Here is a 21,595-nt window from a genome sequence, read left to right as displayed (position 1 = left end):
CCTTTTGGCCCTAGGCTGACGTCAGTAGTAAGAGTGGTGTGTTTTCCCTTCATCCGCTGCTAAGTGGTCATCCGGGGGGAATCTTTAGCTTCTGACCTTCCTGGTCCACAGGCCCAAGGACTGCCTACCAGGAGACAGAAAGAGCCATAGTATGACCTCACTACAACAATTCATTCTGACTCCTTCTCAGACCTACTGTCTACATATGTAGAATAGATTTTTATTTTGCCTTTTAGGTAAACAGATTTCTTTGGGTGACACTTTTTCCCATTAGGTCAGCTAGTATTTGTCCTGGAGCTCTGAATTAACTCTCTGATTAAGTCAAAGCCAACACCCCTAATCCAGTTACCATGTGAGACCTACTTGAAGAGGAACACACTCTGTTTCAGTTTACCAAAAAAAAAGAATGATGAGGTGACCCAAACTAAGGCCACACACTCACCCACATGCAGCTCCAAGTCACCAACGCTCTATCTGCAACTCTTCACTCTTCTGAAAAGTCAGGATGTGGGGATAGGCAGCTGGAAAGGTACGAAAAGAAACACTTGCACCTGCGATGTCCCTAATTTGTTCCGGACAAAAGTTGGACCTGTGCATCATGTCTGCTCCTCATGCATCTTCAACAAACCTGGAACAATCCCAACTCGGGGAGACTGAGAGATATCTCCCTGGCAAGCTTCCCTGGTGAGACCCCAGCACATCCCTTCCCAGTGTTCTGGAACTTGGGTGTGACTCACGCTCCCACAAGGCTTTCATAGCCTCCTTGCAGGCCCCTCAAGCGGCTCCTACTCCTGAACCAGATAGCTCTAACAAAATTTTTTTAAAAAAACATTGTTGGGGAAATGAGAAATAGCTCTTTACATAATCTGGCCCTTGTGTATAGCTCCTGGGTCTTAAAATGTGTTCCAGGGCACTAGGCTTGCCACCCTTCACCCCATCAGACTAGGCAGGATACCCATACCATCAAGAGCAGAAATGAGATTTATATGGAATTGTCCCCTCATAGCTTTGGCACTAGATTGTCTCTTGACACTGGCTAGGAGCCACCAGGACTAGTAGGCAGAGACATCGTTAGGAGAAGATGGAACAAAGCCATCCAGAGACTAATGTCCCTCTAGGATCCCTGGGGGCTGCTGATTGGGGACCATTTCAAATAGAAAATTATTACACAATCATCATCAGAGTTACTCTTTCATTACGTTTGCAAGTGTAATAATATGGACTCGGATATCTGATGTGTCTCCGGTGAAAATTGTTTAGAGTAGAGTACTTACCAATATAGTAGGGTTTATAAAATCACAAATCACATTATGTTACTAACATGGGGCTTATAGGGCAAGTAGGGAATGTGGTGGGCCTTCTCCTATGAACCGGAGCACTCCCTAACTCTGCCACAGTGCAAAGTCAGATAAAACCCAAGGTCTAAATAAAATCCAGGAGTCTCAAAACATAATACCCGGGGCCGGTGCTGTGGCATAGAGGGTAAATCTGCTGCCTGCAGTGCCAGCATCTCATATGGGCACTGGTTCAAGTCCTGGCTGTTCCATTTCCAATCCAGGTCTCTGCTGTGGCCTGGGAAGGCAGTGGACAATGGCCCAGGTCCTAGGGCCCCTGCACCCAAGTGGGAGACCTGGAAGAAGCTCATGGCTCCTGGTTTTGGATCGGCACAGCTCCGGCCATTTCGGCCAACTGGGCAGTGAACCATCAGACGGAAAACCTCTTTCTCTCTTTCTCTGCCTCTCCTTCTCTCTCTGTGTAACTGTGACTTTCAAATAAATAAATTAAAAAAAAAATAATGCCCAAAATTCCCAGGTTTATTGGAAATCACTTGTTATAACAGACTAAAAAAAAACACTCAAGTTGAATTTTTTAAAGATTTTATTTGAGAGTTACAGACATGGTCCCTGAATTTGAATTTAAAAAGGCAACCAACTGATATCAACAGCAAGATATTTGAATGATACAACAAAGGAATTAAAGCAGCCATTTTAAATGCTACAATGAGTAATACATATGTGATTCAAATAAATTTTAAAGAGTAGAGAAAATCTTCTCTCCTACCAATCTTAGGTTTGATTTATTCCCTGTTCTTCTAGGCCCTTGAGATGCATTGTTAAATCATTTATTTGCCTTTTTCCCGAAAATGGCACCTATTGCTTTAACTATCCTCTTCACACTACTTTTGCTGTATCCCTTAAGTTTTGATACGTTGTGTTGTCATCTTCATTTGTTTCGAGGAATTTTTAAATTTCTCTTTTGATTTCTTCTATGAAGTCAAGAAGAGCATGTTGTTCAGTCTCCATGTGTTTATATATTTTCTAGAGGTTCTACTGTTGTTAATTTCCAGCTTCATTCTTCATAACTCTGAAAACAGATCTACCCTATGACCCAGCCATCTCACTCCTGGAAATTTACCCAAACGAAATGAAATCAGTGTATGAAAGAGTTAGCTGTACCCCCACATTTATAGCAGCTCAATTCAGAATAGCTAAGATATAGAATCAACCCAGATGTGCATCAACTGATGATTGGATGAAGAAAATGTGGCCTGTGTATACAAACTGGAATACCACACAAGCATAAGATAGAATTTCTTTTGCAACAAAAATGGAAAGTAGAGATCATTTTGCTTGGTGAAATAAACCAGTCCCCAATAGAGAAACATCATATGTTTTCTCTGAAATGTATAAGAATGAAACTGACATCATATGATTTAGCTATTGTGTATAGCCCTTGTCTATACTCCTGTGGAAGAGTGGCTTTTCTACTTCATACTTGCTGAACATTATGGCTAGTTGCTCCTTCTCCAGCCTCCCCATAGGCAGCTTTCTGACCAGCTCATTGTAGGTATCTCTCCAAGGGGTTTCCCACACTCACACATGAATGTATATTCACTCCCTCACTTTTAAACAAATCCTTCTCTCATTTGTGTGTCTTATTTATGCCTCTACTTTGCATTCTCATCTCTGTGGGGGCAAGCACTTGGAATAAAAATGAAGACACTGCTCAGTGTAGGAGCTGCTTCCTTGGGGTCTTGGAGAAATCCCCAGGAGGCTGAGCTTCAGACAAACATCAAGACTTGTTTTCATGCGAGATGGAGGATTTGTCTACCCAGTGTTATTCAGAAACAATGGAAGGCTAGCATTGCCTTCTTTCAGTGCTGTGTGACTTCTTATAGCCAAATCATAGCAGTGGTCCCCACTCCAGACCAGTGCAGTAGATCAGATCCTCGTGGTCTGAGAGCAAATTCAAGGAAGGGTGAGAAGACACGGGCATCTCTCATCAGGTAATGAAAGGTGGAGTTTCTACAGTCAAAGCAACGTGGTAAAGTCCAACAGGGTCAAGAGAAACCAACTGAGTTAAGATGGTAGCCATAGAAGGTTCCTTAGGGAAGAATAGTCTCCTTAAAACATTTCCTCTAGGGGCCGGTGCCATGGCTCACTTGGTTGATCCTCCTCCTGCAGCGCAGGCATCCCATATGGGTGTTCTAGCCCCGGTTGGGATGCTGGATTCTGTCCCGGCTGCTCCTCTTCCAGTTCAGCTCTCTGCTTTGGCCTGGGAAGGCAGTGGAGAATGGCCCAAGTGCTTGGACCCCTATACCTGCATGGGAGACTGGGAGGAAGCACCTGGCTCCTGGCTTTGGATCAGCATAGCTCCAGCTATGGCGGCCATTTGGGGGATGAACCAACGGAAGGAAGACCTTTCTCCCTGTCTCTCTCTCTCTCTCTCTCTCTCTCTCTCTCTCTCTCTGCCTAACTCTGTCTGTCAAATAAAATTGAAAAAAAAAGAACATTTCCACCAGCAGTCCTCCAGTCCAAACATCCTGCCTCACTCAATCTTTGTAGCCCACACACCTAAATTCTAGGCGTCCTTTCAGGATTTACACCCTGAACGTTGTGCATACGTTTGCACATGACTGTGTGTCTAGAACACAAGGAACACGTTGCTTCTCTATCTGTTTGGCACTAGCATCACCTTGGGGTCTGACTATGGGGCCCCACTTCTCAGAGGTCTGGGGGCCATCTCCCAGTCCCAGGCCTCACATCAGCCAGCCCCAGGACCCCAGAATTCTGAGCTTATCCATGCAGGCATTCTACTGGGGTGGAAAAGACAGGTTTTATTCACCCTCCAGCCCATAAATTTGCCCATCAGAACCCCTCACAGGAAGGTCAATACCCAATGAAATGATAATTTCCAAGGAAAACGCCTTCTAAAAGCAAAACTTAGTTTCTGAAGAATGGGAAAAGCTTCCTGAGAGCTGTTTTGACTTCATTGTTTCTCAGAGAATAGATGAGGGGGTTGAGGGTAGGACTCAGCATGGTATAGAGCACACCAGCCACCTTGCTCTTCTCCGCACTGTAGCTGGAGACAGGGCTTATGTAGGCGTAGAAGACAGCGGTGTAATACATGCACACCACAGTGAGGTGGGAAGAGCAGGTGGAGAAAGCTTTCTTCTTCCCCTCCGAGGTCCGCATCTTCAGGATGCTGGCGATGATGGAGCCATAGGACATGACAGTCATCAGGAAGTTCAACATGCCATAAAAGGCGTCAGCCAGGACAATCATGACGCTGTTCACATAGGTGGAGCTACAGGAGAGACGTAGCAGGGGAGGGACCTCGCAGAAGAAATGGGTGATGACATTGGGGCCACAGAAACTCAATCGCAACATCAGTCCTGTGTGGATGGCCGTGTTGAAGGCGCAGAGCACCCACACACCCGTGGCCAGTACACCACAGCACGTCTTGCTCATCATGGTGTTGTAATGCAGGGGGTGGCAGATGGCTGCGTACCTGTCATAGGCCATGACCGTGAGGAGGAGCAGCTCTGAGGACGCAGACCACGTGAGGAAGTAGAGCTGAGCCATGCAGCCCCCGTAGGAGATGGAGCTCCTCTCTGACAACAGATCCGCCATTGCCTTGGGCATGATGGAGGAAGTGCAGATCATGTCCATGGTGGCCAAGTTGAACAGGAAAAAGTACATGGGAGTGTGGAGGCCAGGGTTGAAAGTGATGGCCAAGATGATCAGGACATTGCCTGTGAGCGCCACAGTGTAGAGAGAGAGGAAACAGCTGAATAAGAGCACCCGGTATTCGGGGTGCTCTGAGAAACCCTGCAGGATAAACTCGGTCACCAGCGTCTCATTACTCATAGTCTGCAGGCTGGGAGGAGGTTCTGTGTCTGTCAGGTGAATCTCCACACACATCTTCACGTCATTCGGGGCTAGAGAGAGAGGGAGGAGAGGTGTCCCAAGGAAGGCTGCTAGCTTGTTGCGTCCATACCTGACACCACGGCCTGGGCAACATTACGCAGGTGCACTAGGATGTAGTAATTAAGACAGACACACCAGTTTACAGTAGGCAAAGGTCAAGAGCATTCAGGTCATGAAAAGTAAATGCAGATGGCCGAATAAATTCGTGAAGCATCACTGAACCCCAGTCAAAGAAACACAGTGAGATCCACTCTTCACTATCTGTGACTTGGCGAGGTTAGATAAGCATGGCAGTGACTACCATTAGCAAGGGTGCCTGTTCCACTGGAACCAGCCCTCTCCCTTCTGCCATGTATCCTGAGGAAGTAATTCAAAACACAGTGTCAGAGCAGTGCTACTGGTAATCATGCATTTTCTCATGTTCTCTACCTTTTTTTTGAGGAATTTATTAATTCATCCCAGTCTCAGGGCCACAAAATTGCATATAATAGTGAAATTTTAAAATCAACCTATACCCTTAAAAGTCAGTTTACTAATATAATATAATGCTGAGTACTTGTCATACTGGTACTCTGGGAGTGTTTTACTGATGCTTTTCTTAAGATAGAACTAGAGGTTGTGTTGTGGCTCAGCAGGTGAAACTGCCTCTTAGGACGCCTGCATCTCATATCAGAGCGCCAGTTACAGTGCTGACTCCTACACTCTGATCCAGCTTCCTGCTAATGCACTTGATGACCCACCTGCTTCAGTTTCTGCCACCTACATGGGAGACCCCAATGGAGTTGCTGGCTCCTGGCTTTGGTGTGGTCCAGCCCTGGCTGTTATGGACATTTCCGGTAGTGAACCAGAAAACATAAGATAACTCTCTCCCTCTGCTTTCTCTCCATCACTCCCTCTCTCTGCCACTCTGCCTTGCAAATAAAACTAAATAGATCTTTAAAAAATAAATCCAATAACAGAGAATGAAAAAAATTAAATGTAATATGCACAATCCTATCTCATTTTTGGTTTAAAACAAAGAAGGAGGCTTGTGCATGTACTAGTAGAAAAAACAACTGGTGAGTGATAGACCAGAGTTTGAACAGTGTGGATAGCTTGTGGTCAATTTTCATCCTATTGCTTCCAAGACAGAACAATCAGGAACTCTAACAGTTCTTCCATGACCTCCAACCTCCACATGCTGCCCAAAGCAATGCACTCAGCCACAGCTGCCAGGAGCCCCACCTCTCCAGGCTCTCTCCCCATGCATCTCAACCCTCAAACCAAGAACTCCAGGTTTGCCCAGCACTCCCAGCATGGCCAATGCACCAAGGTCACACCAGGCTTTCCTGGTTCTGTTCTTGCAACCCCCTCAGCCAGGAATGCCCTTCCCAAGGACCAGATCCACCATCAGCCAACCTTGTCTCTGCACATCCTTCCCCTGGGCACGGAAAGGACTCCTACTTCTTTGTGTCCATCTGTGTTCTCTACTCATCTGTCCTGGAACCCATCGCACATCACGTTGTGATCAGGCTACCCAGCTGTCCCTTCTAAGGTTGCTGTGTATGCCCTGTTTATCTCAGCACACCCCTTGCTAGCACCCAGCCCTATGCCTAGCACCCAACTGCACTGCAATGATGTTAAAGAACAGTCTAGTGTGGAAAAGCAGAAAGGTTTCTCTTCTGAAGACAATGCACCTTCTGCACTATTTGAGATAAAAATCAGCATGGGATCACACTTGCTTTCTCCATCTTTTCAACTCCTTATTCAAAAAAAGAGCTAACCAAGGTGTCCATTTCTAAACAAAAATTCTATCTTTGTCAAACCTCAAGAAACGGATTTACCACTAACACATTGAAAGATTTACACAACATGAGGAAACATCACCTGCACTCTAGTACATCATAGTACATCACTATTCTAGCAGGTGAAGGCTGCTCTCTGTCCTTAAGAGCTGAGGGCAGAGTTAGGGTGGGGTGATTCAGAGCTGGTGAGAGCGATGGACATGGTTCTGGCAACAAAGTGTCAGAATAGCTCCGAGACTTGGCTGGAGAAAATCAACAATGTGTGTGTTAGGCCATTTCATTTTCGTTTGGGAAGAAAAGATTTGGACAATCACTTTTGCTCGGTTTCAATGGGACCATCTGAGAAAACAGCTCTAACTTCACCTACTCCTTACCACAGCCCAGTAAGTGGCTCCTGTTTAACTCCAGGCTGAAAAGAACAAAATTGGACTTACCCCAGACATCCCCGGATAAGGTTTCCTGCCTGCTAATGTCCTCCCTAGGATTCTCACTCTTCTGCAATCCATCATGGTGCACAATGCTGGCCAGGATCACAGAGCTGCCGCTGCACCCGGAGACCAGTAGGGGGCCAGACCTGCCCTAAGCCACTGCTGGGGCACCAAGACAGCTTTTCACAAAGGAAACCTTAATGCCAACCTCTCTCTGAACAAGTCCAGAACCAAGAGAGAAAAAGCCTGTTGCATTAATGGAGGCTGTGAACAGGTGCTGAGCAGAGAGAAGTTTCAACAAGCCCACTCACATTTAGGGACATATTACCCACTCCCTGGGACTTCCAGGGCAGGTGGACAGTCCCCTGGTCTGGTCGGTGAATAAGGAAATCAAAGAAGCAAAGAGTCTTTCTGTGACAATGACCAAGGACCCTCTGTGGAACCTCAATAGCTACTTCTCCTTCAGGAAAACAAAGACCTTTCTCCCCCAAGGTTCTTGGGGCACTGGCTTTCATGCTCATCAAGCACCACAAGAGTATCACCAAGAACAGGAGTGGAAAGGACTTCAGGTGGCAATGACCAAGTTTAAGCACACACGACTAGGCGGCACGGTGGCTCCCACAGGCAAGGTGACAGGGTATTTAACCCACGGTTGTTCCCCACACTTGAACTCTTCAGTGTCCAAGCTCCCGAGAGAATGAAATGCATCTGGAGGATTGTTGCAATCTTGTGGAAGAAATGGCAATGGCTGTCCTCAGAAATCCCCAGAATCAAAAACCTTTCACCTCCCTGAGTTTTTCCTAAAGATAGATGGAACTTTATCAGAATACATTTTTGCTTTCAGTGAGATATTGTTAGATCCACTTTGTTGTTGATGGTTTCACAAATGGAGAATCTGCACTGCCATGAATAGTTGAGAACTTGTCTACTCCAATTGTTTTAATCTCTAAAGGAGTTGAAGGATTTTCACAGATACAAAATAATTCAATGTCCTATCATATATGAAAGTAGATGTTCCTACTGCAAAGATTTCACAAACAGAAAACTAAGCATCAGAACGTGCCAAAACTTCATATGCTCTGAAAGACATTTTGAAGATGACTTTGTTCATTTTTTTTTTTTTTTGGAAAATCACAAAAGAATCTAAGTGGCTTGCCAGAGTCACACAGAGTAGCAGAGACAAAGCTAGTGTTGTGTCTCACATGTTTGGAATTCCACTCCCAGGATTCTTGGCTGTATGATATTTTAGATGCCTACCTAAATCTACCTCCATCCAATGTCCAAAAAAAAAAAGCCACAAAAAAATCAACCAAGAGCTGATTTGAGCATTTTTATGGCTGAGGTGTGGAATGCAAACCCGGAGTCTCAGCAGGCTCTGGCATCTGCCTGAGCTATTTCCTTGACTGACCAGTCATGACACACAAGCAGAAAGACGCAACTGACCCTGCGACAGTTCAAGAAAACCCAACAGTTAGCTACTGATCCAGATTAGGAAGACTCAGAGTTTTAAACAGAAGATTCCCCTGTTTTTAAATCCCCACTGCAATGAGCCATCCTCGGAACACACAAAATTACCTTGACAAAGCGATCTCACCCTCCTGGAGGTGAGTTTACCTGTGACTCCTCTCTCTCTCTCTCTCTTTCTCTCTCTTTCTCTCTCTTTCTCTCTCTTTCTCTCTCTCTCTCTCTCTCTCTCTCTCCCTCCCTCTCAACGGCAGTTGAGGTTGGGAACCCAGCGACACTGTGCAAAGCCTGTGGCGGTCAGTCTAGACAGAAGAAGGTTCTTTGCCTGTATTTAAACCACTCTCGCCAGGAACATCCAACTGATGTTTCGCCAAGTTTGTCCGTGCCTGAGGGAGACACTTGGGAGAGTGGCTCACAGCCATTACTCTAAGTGGACCCTGAAGGAGCAATTAAATTAACTGCCTCTTTGCTGAGGACGTGGCTGTCCCTGGTGCTCACACAAAGGCCAGTTCAGAATCCTGATTCTGGCACATGGTAAAGAGCACAGGCTCAAGTCAGGGGCAGCAGGACCCACCCATGTCACAGCTCAGAATCTGGAACAGGGACCCACCCAGTGCCAAGTGTTCATAACAATGTGGGCACTCTGGGCACCAAAGGAGAAGGTCAGGCCAGCAGCTGACATCTCTGCTCTGCCCTCCACAGAAGACGAGAGGCACAAATCCAACAGTCCCCCTCCTCTGCAGATTCCACCCAGCTAACAGAGCTGGCCAGCACTGTCTATCACTCACACCTTGGCTCCTGGTCTCCTTGCTACTTCCCTGTCCCATCTCCACAGTCTCCCACCAGATCTTAGTCCCTTCTTCAGTCAAACCACCCCTGATTCCCAGAGGGCAAAGAGCCTTGTCTGTCACCTCCAGGGATTCCCCCACCAGGCCCCAGTGGCCATGCCACGGGCTGCAGAAACTTCTCGGACCAGATCCAATCCCAACCCTGAAAGCTGATGGTTTTGTCACTGTGGGCTGTCTCTCAACCACCCCAGGACACAATTATCACAATGAAAAGACTTACCACACACACACACAAACACACACACACAATCTCAAAAAGTCTGTGGAAAATTATGAAAACGCCATACATGGATTTCCAAATTATTTTGTGCCAAAATAAACACATTTTAATTCTATTTTTCCAATGTAGGATTATTCTGTATTACTTAGCAGGCAGAGCCTAGGCTACACATATACCACCCACCACCCTAGAGATGTGCCCAAATATAGCTAGCACCTTTTACATGCAACTATTAAGCAACTGGTTAGTTTGATAGGAGAGTTAAGGAGGTTTGTTACCAAAAAGGACTTCAAGTTCTTTGCTAAGCAGCATGATATACTTGGAACAGAAATTATATTTTTTCATTAATGGCTTTGAGACCTGACTCTGTTACTTAAATAGCCATGTGGATTTGTATATTACTTATAATATCTTTTTTTCAAAATATGCAATGAGAATAATAATACCTACCTTCAGGATTTCCTTTGGACTAAATAAAATGACATGCATGAATCCATTTTCCAAGCTGTCCGTTACCATTATGGATGGGTCACCATAATGGAACTACTGAAATAATTACAAAGAAGACTTCTGACTCGGCACTTTTAGGCCAAAGTAGGCTACCAATTCTTCAACAAAATCAGAGGTATACCGACTAGGAATTCTCTTTCTGTGACATTAATGTTATGTTACCATTCAGAAGTAGATGTATGTTAGACTAAAGCCTACACTATTATAACAAAATTATGTGGTTTGACTCCTTCCGTTTCACCCAACAGTTTAGAGGTTTGCATGAGGGATGGAATAGTTTCCAGACTTGGTGTGAAAGCTTTGCACTATGAACTCGTTAGGCAACCCAGGTTCTTTTCAAGTCAAAGGTTCTTTTTACAAACAATAAAAGTTATTCAAGGGGTGGCAGTGTGGGAAAGAGACAAGAGAGCTGCCATCAACTGGTTCACTCGCCAAACGCTGGCAAGAGCTGGAGCATGGCCATACCAGTGCCAGGGGCTGAGAACACAGCACAGGTCTTCAATGAGGATGGCAGGAACCCAATTAGATGAGACATCACACTGCCTCCCCGGGTCCACATTAGCAGGAAGCAGGAACCCAAGCCAGGAAGCAAACCCAGGCACACCAATGTAAGATGCAAGCATCTAGACCATTAGGCTAAACAGCTTCTTCAAGTCAATGGCTCTTTGTTATTCCCCTTGACACAAGGAAGCTGCTGCCACCTCTACATTTCACCTCATGGGAAGGGAAGAAGCAGAAAACTCAAAGAACATGATTTGTCTCAAGCAAGTGAGACAGATATTCCACACAGAGCTTCTGCTAATAATGCATTGGCAGAATTTTACGTTACATTGCATCACCTAGCTGGAAACTTGAGACATGACATCAAGGAAGGAAGACACATGGGGCTGGCGCCGTGGCTCACTTGGCTAATCCTCCGCCTGTGGTGCCAGCATCCCATATGGGCGCCAGGTTCTAGTCCCAGTTGCTCCTCTTCCAGTACAGCTCTCTGCTGTGGCCTGGGAAGGCAGTGGAGGATGGCCCAAGTGCTTGGGCCCCTGCACCCGTGTGCGAGACCAGGAAGAAGCACCTGGCTCCTGGCTTTGAATCTGCACAGCTCCGGCCGTGGTGGCCATTTGGGGGGGTGAACCAACGGAAGGAAGACCTTTCTCTCTGTCTCTCTCTCTCACTGTCTAGCTGTACCTGTCAAAAAAAATGAAGGAAGACACAAGCACATGAAAAAGGGAGAATAAATTGGGGGGGGGGGCAAAAAATTAATAACTGCCACAATATCCAAGCAGAAATTAGAGGCAGGAGATTTAGACAAGAGATTGAAGGTGAAGGTGAATTTTATTTGCTACTTCCATGAACAGATATTCAAGAGAGAAATGAAAAATAAGTAGTTATACAAAGAGGAGGAAATAAAGAGAAGACTAAAGAATTAGATGACTGAGTGGTCAACACTAAAAACTAAAAGAGAAAATTAAGGTAATGACAAGTCTGGAAAGAATCTCAAAGTGGTGGAACTGAAAATTTATGCGAACCTAGACAGTTGCCACTTGATGGAGAAGAGAGCTGAGCAGCAGTGGGGAAAATTGACTGTCAGGTGGGTGAGGCTTGTTGGTCAAAGAAATGGTTAGAAATTTGGGGAAAAACTATGGATCTGTAGACTATCTTCAGGAGTCCTATGCTATGTCCAAAGCTCAACCAGGACCAGCCGAAATGACCTTTTGAATACGTTCTGGTTAATTTCTCATCACCCAGGCACATCCCTGAGTACAATTCCTGTTCTTCAGACCTGCCCCCTTCTGTTTTCCCCCCTCACACTCAACTATTGGCCTTGCCGCCTACATTCCTGAGAAAAGAAATAGTCTCCTATCAGAGCTCCTCAATTTCATTTCTCCCCTCGTCAATCTTTCTATTTCTTTATACTCAGTGTTTGTGAATCCAATCTTCTGCACAATTTTTATGAGAAATCAGTAAAAGAGATATGCAAATATCACTATCCCTTAAAGCAAACTATTGGTCTTTGTCATTTTCTTTAGATGTCCATATTTATTACCTTGGAATATTCACATAATTCCCATGGCAGACATAATTTGCACAACATGCACAAAGATGTCATAAAATATTTCCTTATAATTAAAAAATGAGTCAAAACAACTCAGAAAGACAAAGATAATAGAATTAGTAGACATAGAAATCAAAATAGTTATAACTGTATTCCATGTGTTCAAGAAGCTAGTAAAAATACTGACCGTATTAAGTAGAGACAAAGAAGATATAAAAATTTCTAGAGGAAAATCTAGAATGTCTGAGAATACCAGTACACTGGGTGAGACTTTGCAAGAAAAACACTAGTGAATGTGAGAAAACACCAATAAAAAAAAAAGAAACAAAAATAGCGCCAGCGCTGCAGCTCACTAGGCTAATCCTCCACCTGCAGTGCCGACACACTGGGTTCTAGTCCCGGTCAGGGTGCCGGATTCTGTCCCAGTTGCTCCTCTTCCAGTCCAGCTCTCTGCTGTGGTCCAGGAAGGCAGTGGAGGATGGCCCAAATCCTTGGGCCCTGCACCCGCATGGGAGACCAGGAGAAGCACCTGGTTCCTGGCTTCGGATCAGTGTGGTGTGCCAGCCACAGCACACTGGCTACAGCGGCCATTGGGGGGTGAACGAACAGAAAAGGAAGACCTTTCTCTCTATCTCTCTATCTCTCTCTCACTGTCCACTTTGCCTGTAAGAAAAAAAAAGAAACAAACAAAAATAGCAAAAAAAAAAAAAAACATAAGAACAGTGAATTAGTTAGCTGTAACACATCAGAAACCTAATATATGTGTAACTATATCTCCTAAACATATGAGAAATAGGAAAAGAAAAATTCTTGAATAAGTAACAGATAAAGTTTTTCCAAATTTAGTGAAGAACATAAACCTACAGACAATAAGTTCATGAACCCCAAACACAATAAACATGAAGAAGTTCACACCAAAACACATGCTTAAAACTAGTGATAAAGAAAAAAAAATCTTAAAAGCCATGAGCATAAAAAATGCACACTATACACAGAGACAAATCTAAGAATTACAGATAATTTTCTATGTAATCAGTGCATACAAAAAGTGAGGAAATATCTTTACATGAAAGAAAAAAAGTATAAATTTTATACCCAGTAAAAGTATCTTTTGAATATAAAGATAAAAAGAAAATCAGAAATATAAAAGATAAAGTAACTCATCACCAGAAATATATGCAGAAAGAACTATTAAAGAAATCTTTAGTAAGAAGGAAAATTTTACCTGATGAGAATCTGGATTTATTTAGGAATGAATAAATGAATTACAAAACCGAGGGTTTATCTGGGAATGTATGTAATATTTGGTTTCTTATTATTGAGATCACTTGAAAAGATGATCAACTTCTTATAACAGAAATAACAGTTGTATCACAGGGTTTATATTAGCTCCAAAAGAAAAATGAACTAAAACAATGACGTAAGAGCACAATTCACATTTAAAAGTTTATTGGAATTAAACTTTTGTAATGTCCACATAGTATATAAAAGGTAGTATAATATCATTTGGTAGAGTCTATGATAAGTTAAAAATGAATACAATAAGCCTTAAGTAGACCCCCAAAAGAACTTCAGCAGAGTTATAACTAAGATGCCAAAATAGGAAATAAAATGGAATCATTAAGAATACTCTAATAATACAAATGAATGAAGAAAATGAGAATAACAAGAAAAGAGAATATATGAGATAAAAAGAAAACAAGTAGCAATATATTAAGTTCAAATGCAAGCAAAGAAGTCCAGGGTCCTTCCAAGAATCAATGTTGTTGTGAAGGGGCCGGCACCGTGGCTCACTTGGTTAATTCTCCACCTGTGGCGCCGGCATCCCATATGGGCTCCAGGTTCTGTCCCGGTTGCTTCTCTTCCAGTACAGCTCTCTGCTGTGGCCCAGGAGGGCGGTGGAGGATGGCCCAAGTGCTTGGGCCCTGCACCTGCATGGGAGACCAGGAAGAATCACCTGGCTCCTGGCTTTGGATTGGCACAGCACCAGCTGTGGCGGCCATTTGGGGAGTGAAGCAATGGAAGGAAGACCTTTCTCTCTGTCTCCCTCTCTCACTGTTCGTAACTCTACCTATAACATAAATAAATAAAAAATATTTTAAAAAGTTTTTTAAAAATGTTGTTGTGAAATACAGTTGGAAATAGATTCATGGATCAAATGATGATGCACAGTATGAATGAGAAATCAATATCAATGCAGAAATCATGAACAGAAATTTTGGATATTAAAAATCAAGTTCGTGAGATAAAAATACAATCAAGAGCTTCAACAACAAAATGGACCAATTTATTGATCTTGAGGACAAAACTTTGGAAATAATTCAGTCATTTAAAACTAAAGAGAGAAAAATTTGAAAGAATGAAGATGGCCACCACCTGTGGCACTGGCATCCCATGTGGGCACCGGTTCGAATCCCGGCTGCTCCACTTCCAATCCAGCTCTCTGCTGTTTCCAGGGAAAGCAGTAGAGGATGGCCCAAGTGCTTGGGCCCTGCATCCATGTGGGAGACCCAGAAGAAGCTCCTGGCTCCTAGCTTCGGATCAGTCCAGCTCTGGTCATTCTGGCCATGTGGGGAGTGAACCAGTGGATTTAAGACCTCTCTCTCTGTCTCTCCCTCTCTCTGTCTGTAACTCTATCTCTCAAATAAATAAATAAAATCTTTAAAGAAAAAAAACTTGAATAAAAACTACAGCAGTCAAGACAATGTGGCATTGCATAGCTTGTCATATAGATCAATGGACTAGAACCAATTATCCAGAAATAAGCCCTCACATTTATGGTGAATTTTTAATAACGTGACAAGACAACTCAATGGGAAAAGAATAGTTATTGCAATGAGTAACACTCAGACAACTGTATATCTACATTCAATGGAATGGAGTTGGGTTCCTACATTATACCTTTTCTCCAGACTAAGCCAAAACAGGGGTAGATGTAAATGAAGAGCCAACACTTAGAAGAAACTGTAGCAGTAAATCATGGTGATCTTAGTGCAGGCAATGGCTTCTTAGATACAGCATCAACATCACAAATGACAAAAAGAACACATAGGTAGGTAGGTAGGTAGGTAGGTAGATAGATAGATACATAGATACATAGACACATAGATAGATACATAGAGATAGATAGATAGATAGATAGATAGATAGATAGATAGATATAGATAGGTAGGTAGGTAGGTAGGTAGGTAGAAATATATAGAGAAAATGAGATAGAAATACAGAGAGAGGGAGATAGATAGATAGAGATATAGATAGAGAGAGAGGGAGATAGATAGATATAGATATATGATAGATATAGAAAGATAGATATAGAAAGATAGAGATAGATAGATAGATAGATAGATAGATAGATAGATAGATAGATATAGATAGGTAGGTAGGTAGGTAGATAGAAATATATAGAGAAAAGGAGATAGAAATACAGAGAGAGGGAGATAGATAGAGAGAGATAGAGAGAGAGGGAGATAGATAGATATAGATATATGATAGATATAGAAAGATAGAGATAGATAGATAGATAGATAGATAGATAGATAGATATAGATAGGTAGGTAGGTAGGTAGGTAGAAATATATAGAGAAAAGGAGATAGAAATACAGAGAGAGGGAGATAGATAGATACAGATATATGATAGATAGATAGATAGATAGATATAGAAAGATAGATAGATATAGAAAGATAGATAGATAGATAGATAGATAGATAGATAGAGATAGATAGATAGATAGATAGATAAGACTTAATTGAAATTTTGAGAGACTGTGCTTCAGGGAACCCACAGAAGCAATACAAATATCTGTATTTTTAATTTTAGTTTTTCATACGTACAATGCACTTTGTAGATATAATTCTATGAACATAATGATATTCCCTCTCTCCCCCACTTCTTCCTACCTGCTTTCCGTCTCCTTTTTTTCTTTTTCTTTTTTGTTAGTTTTTTCCGATAACATATTTTAAATTCACATTTCAGTAAAAAGAGTTAATACTTAACTGGATAACAAGTTTAACAAGCAAAAAGTCCTGGTTAAGTGGGAATACAGACAATGGATATAAGCAATAACTGAAAAGAAAAATGACCATTTCACCTAGATGCAGTAAATTTTGAAATAATCAAATCATAAATCTGAATTTAGGCCGACACCACGGCTCAATAGGCTAATCCTCCACCTGCAGCGCCAGCACACCGGGTTTTAGTCCTGGTCGGTGCGCCAGATTCTGTCCCGGTTGCCCCTCTTCCAGGCCAGCTCTCTGCTGTGGCCCAGGAGTGCAGTGGAGGATGGTCCAAGTCCTTGGGCCCTGCACCCTCATGGGAGACCAGGAGAAGCACCTGGTTCCTGGCTTCAGATCAGCGCGGTGCGCCAGCCACAGCAGCCATTGGAAGGTGAACAAACGGTAAAGGAAGACCTTTCTCTCTGTCTCTCTCACTGTCCACTCTGCCTCTCAAAAAAAAAAAAAAATCTGATTTTAAAAAATTGTATCCAAGGTTGTAAAGATCACCTATAACTCAATGATAAAATAAGTAGCTTATTTTTAAATAGGCCAAATATTTGAATATATAGTCTCCAAAGATACAAAAATGGCCGATAAGCATGTATAATACCATCAGCCATTAGGGAAATGCAAATAAAAACCATGGTGCAATTCTATTTCACAGATAATACAAAGCATTGGCAAGAATCCAGCTCTCTGCTGATGCACCTGGGAAAGCAATAGAAGATGGCCCAAGTCCTTGGCCCTTGCACACGTGTGGGAGACCCAGAAAAAGAAGTTCCTGGCTCCTGGTTTCAGATAGGGGCAGCTCCAGCTGTTGCAGACATCTGGGGAGTGAACCAGCAGATGGAACACCTGTCTCTCTCTCTCCCTCTCTCTCTCTCTCTCTTTCTCTCTCTCTCTCTCTCTCTCTCTCTCTCTCTCTCTCTCTCTGTCTCTCTGTAACTCTGCCCTTCAAATAAATTGCTTTAAAAAATGAAATTACTTGGGAGACTGTTGGGATGTTCAAGAAAACGGAAATTTAGGAAATTGCGCGTACAGCGTGCGCCGGTGTAAAAACGTGTAACAGCTGTGGCGAAATTTTATTAACTGCCAATTCTGTTATGAATCGTATTGTCAAATGTATCTGTATTTTCTACATTTTCAAAATGATAGTTTATTTTTGACAAACAAACAAACAAACAAACAAACAAAAACTACCTCATTCCCCAGAAACAGTAAAATGCGTGGACCCTCAGGTCTCAAGAGCGGCGCCCCAGCCACCTGCAGCCCCCCGGGAGCGGAGGGAGCCGGCGCCCGCGCACCGCCCCGCGCCGCCGCCCGGCCGCGCCCCCGGGGACCCTGAACGCGCAGTCAGCCCCGCAGACCTGCAGAGGGGGGACAGGGACGCCCCTGCCGGGGGCCCCCGGGGACCCCGAGCCACGCGCAGCCCCCGAGGGGGTCCGCCCCTCCACCCTGTCCCTGGCCGCTGCCCCCCGCAGGGGCGCCCGCTTCCTCCTCCCCACGGCCTCCCCTGTGCGCGGACTCCTGCAGGCCGGGTCTTGGGCTCCCGTGTGCCCGCTGCGGACCCCACCCTCCGTGTCCCCCCTGGGGCGGCCTCCTCCGAGGTCTCCGGACTTAACGCCGCGCGGGTGGACCAGTGCCAGCGCCCGGCCCGGGACTGCTGGGATGAAAGAGTGAGGGGCGGTAGACGCCGCGCAAAGCAGGTGGGAGGCGGGCAGGGACGCCCTCGGGAGGCGAAGTGCGGGCGTGGCCAAGCTTAGCAGGGGGCGTGGCCGGCGCCGCGGGAGAGCGGGGCGGGGCCCGAGCGGGGCGTGGCCGCCGGCGGTCCTCGCAGCAGTAGCAGGTGCAGCCCCGGGTGTACCAGGAGAGGCTGTGCGGCCATGCCCTCCTACACGGTCACCGTGGCCACCGGCAGCCAGTGGTTCGCCGGCACCGACGACTACATCTACCTCAGCCTGGTGGGCTCGGCAGGCTGCAGCGAGAAGCACCTGTTGGACAAGGCTTTCTACAACGACTTCGAGCGCGGCGCGGTGAGGACCCCAGCCAGGCCGGGGTCAGGGCTTGATTGGGGCGACGGGGTCCCGGCTGGGCGCACCTGAGAGCCGGGCGCACTCAGAGAGCGGTGCTGGGGTAGGGGGCACAGCCTGAAGGGACCCCTGGCTGCCGCGCAGGTGAGGGAAGGGAGGAGTCCCGAGTGCGGTCTGGGAGGAGGAGGAGGAGGCGGCGCGCAGGGTCCTCTCTGTCGCTCAGATTCCTACCCTGATGCTAGGAGAGGCCCCGTCCCCAGCGCGCACTGCGGGTCCCGTTCCCATGTCCCGCATGTTTGGGGCTTCCCAGAAACTCTCCTGGAAGCAGGGGCCCTGAGGGTCCCGGCCCTGCCACGGGGAGAGAGCGCAGGTCAAAGGAGCCGGGTGCCCTCTCTGTCCCCCTCTCCAGGGTCCCCGCCCTGCCACAGGGAGAGAGCGCAGTTCAAAGGAGCCGGGTGCCCTCTCTGTCCCCCTCTCCAGGTCTCGGTTTCCATAGCTGTGAAATGGAAGGCTGGCTTGAGTCTGGCCCCGATCAGTGGCTCAGAGTGGCGCTGGCCGGTGTCTCCACACCTGGCCCGTTTTCAGTGTCCGGACAAGCCCCAGACGGAGGGAATAAGAGAAGCCAGGCCAGGAGTAGCCATCCCCTCCCCCAGTAGAATATACTCCAGGAAGGCCAGCCTGCCGAGACTGAAGGCTCCGTGGCGGAGGAAGAGGGAAAGCGGCTTCCTTGCACCCCTCTTGGCTGGGGACCCTGGAGCCAGGGGAATTCAGGGAAGGCGGGCAGCCAGCATTTGTCCCTCGGCTTGCTCTGTGGGGCCAGCCGCTTCCCATGCCCAGGAGGCCGAGGCTCAGAAACCAGCTCGCAGTGCCTGGCCCGGTGCACAGCAGGTTCTCAGTGAATGACCGCGGGTAGTGGTCCCGGATGCACTGCCCTCTGTGACCTCCAGCCGACAATCTTAGACTTTTCCCAGCTCTCCTTCTCACCGTGTAGGTAGGTCAGATCACACAGAATTCCGCGTAACTTGCTGGGTTTGACAGACACACCTGGCAATTCCGCGTTTCTGTTGGCTCTAAGCCGTGGAGGTGTGTCTTAGGTCTGCAGACCCCAAAGGGGGCGAGTCATATTCTCCTTTTTTGGGTTCTGAACTCCACGTGGGCTTCCTTCCTGCCCACCCCGAGCCTCAGAACTCCGAGGTAACTTGACATAGCACCTAGCCAGGTTCAGCATGCTGCTAGCCTGGTTTGGGCTTCCTTCCACAAGAGTTAGGGGTTGAGGATGAAAATCACCTAGAGCTTGGGACCCTCCCATCAGGGCACTGGCCCTGAGGACACTGGCGCAGTGGAAGTAATTGCTCATGCATCACCCAGGCGCTGATTTCCATGGATTCCCCAGAACCTAGGGGAGGGGGCCAGGACACAGGACACGGATGACTTAGTGAACCCGCTGCTGCGCGCACGTCGCCACGAGCCAGCAGGGTGCGCTGCGGTGCACGGGTGCGCAGCCTGTGGGCTGCCTGCCCAGGAGGGAGACGCAGAGATCCGGTGGTAAGGAGGGCACGGGTCGATGCTGAAAGCACCTCTTGTTCTTAGTCCCTCTCTCTGTCTCCCTCCCATGCAAATAACATCGCGAGTGAATACCTTGGTGAGAAACCCAGAAGCAAATTTTGGGAGAGCTTTGCATGTCACATGTGGGGGAGGGAGAGAGAGCAGGAGAGAGATCCAGCCAGCAGCAAAGCAAAAGGGGACTGCGCACAGCAGAGGAACCAGCTGGGGACAAAAGGCCCTTGGGGAAAAGTCAAGCTTTGAGAAGGTTCCTGTTGATGCAGTTACTCCACACTTTGTCTTGCACAGCCCAGAGCCACTTCCTCTTTCTCCAGCCAGTGGACATTTTTAAAGAGAATCCTTCCCTTTTGGGTAAAGGTAAAAAAGAGAGAGCTTAGAGGAAGTCATTACTGAAGATGGGGCTCTCCCACTTACTCTTGTGAGCAGCGACAATTGTGACTGCAATCAAAGCTGTCCCCTTAGCAGTCAGCTTGGCCATTTCCAGGTCACTGGCAGGGCAGTGCCTCCTCCCCCACCAACTCCATTCGCAAGTCAGTGGAATAATCAAGACTGATACTTCTCAGTGAATCAAGTTAGGGCTCCCTGACCATTCTCACCAGAGCTGGGCACGGTGGCTCAGCTCAGCACTGGGAACTGAGTCCTTCACAGGTGGCCCTGGCCTGGCTTCCCGCTGCGGGCTGGGGACATCCCCGGAGGGGAACCCAATGGCCTTGCACCTTACACAGAAGGCCTAGGCAGATCTGGCAAATCGCTTCATTCCTTCTATTCTTTTTTTTTTTTTTTTTTTTTTTTTTTTTTTTTTTTTTTTTTTTTTGACAGGCAGAGTGGACAGTGAGAGACACAGAGAGAAAGGTCTTCCTTTAATGTTGGTTCACACCCCCCCCCCCAGAGGCCACTGTGCCCGGCACCCTGTGGCCAGCGCACCACGCTGATCCTAAGGCAGGAGCCAGGTGCTTCTCCTGGTCTCCCATGTGGGTGCAGGACCCAAGCACTTGGGCCATCCTCCACTGCACTCCCGGGTTACAGCAGAGAGCTGGACTGGAAGAGGAGCAACCGGGACAGAATCCGGCACCCCGATTGGGACCAGAACCCAGTGTGCTGGCGCTGCAGGTGGAGGATTAGCCTATTGAGCTGCGGTGCCAGCCTTGTTCCTTCTGTTCTGTTGATTCCAAGTAATTCAAATCAGGTGACGTGAAGAGTCCTGGGAAACCTTGAGTAATAGAACTTTCAAGACAAATGCTTAGGGCTCCAGGATGATGCTTCGCACAGGTTTTTAACACGTCTTACAGGGCTGCGTGCTTCTTAAGTGTGTCCAGTGACTATTCCTTGTTTTTGTAGGGAATGCATTCTAGAACACACCCTTCTCATGAATAAGGATGTACTAGCAGAGAGCAAGTATTTCCACTCTGTGGCCCTGAACCTCAGTGTCTCCCAGTCCTCCCCTTGTGCCCTACCTCTTTCCTATGCTCAGCCTCCTCCTCTTCTCTGCTTCCTG

The 21,595-nt window shown here is 46.3% G+C and overlaps 2 protein-coding genes and 2 long non-coding RNA genes across 20 annotated transcripts in view; 3 read left to right on the top strand and 1 right to left on the bottom strand.

Moving 5' to 3' along the window:
- Positions 1 to 17,491, top strand: part of LOC127484186 (uncharacterized) — a 34,154-nt gene extending 16,663 nt beyond the window's left edge. The window contains exon 3 of the long non-coding RNA XR_007910990.2: positions 17,172 to 17,491. This is a non-coding gene — a long non-coding RNA (uncharacterized lncRNA). The remainder of the gene's footprint in view (positions 1 to 17,171) is intronic.
- Positions 1 to 21,595, top strand: part of LOC103351327 (uncharacterized) — a 555,796-nt gene that overhangs the window by 182,144 nt on the left and 352,057 nt on the right. The window lies entirely within an intron of this gene.
- Positions 4,062 to 5,250, bottom strand: LOC100343747 (olfactory receptor 13A1-like). The gene has a single exon (XM_002718333.3). It carries the CDS (start codon positions 5,202 to 5,204, stop codon positions 4,224 to 4,226), a length of 981 nt encoding a protein of 326 aa, XP_002718379.3. The 5' UTR covers positions 5,205 to 5,250; the 3' UTR covers positions 4,062 to 4,223.
- The window catches only part of ALOX5 (arachidonate 5-lipoxygenase), a 38,690-nt gene continuing 35,415 nt past the window's right edge, over positions 18,321 to 21,595 (top strand). Inside the window, exon 1 of one of the 2 annotated variants that reach the window (XM_002718327.5) lies at positions 18,321 to 18,540. In XM_002718327.5, coding sequence (XP_002718373.3) covers positions 18,391 to 18,540 — 150 coding nt within the window. In that variant the 5' untranslated portion in view covers positions 18,321 to 18,390. The remainder of the gene's footprint in view (positions 18,541 to 21,595) is intronic. The other variant, XM_070058123.1, reaches the window with a different exon arrangement.

The sequence above is a fragment of the Oryctolagus cuniculus genome, chromosome 15 (assembly GCF_964237555.1).
Source record: "Oryctolagus cuniculus chromosome 15, mOryCun1.1, whole genome shotgun sequence".
Taxonomy (NCBI): domain Eukaryota; kingdom Metazoa; phylum Chordata; class Mammalia; order Lagomorpha; family Leporidae; genus Oryctolagus; species Oryctolagus cuniculus.
The sequence above is the reverse complement of the archived record's forward strand: the minus strand, read 5'-3'. Positions and strand labels throughout refer to the sequence as shown.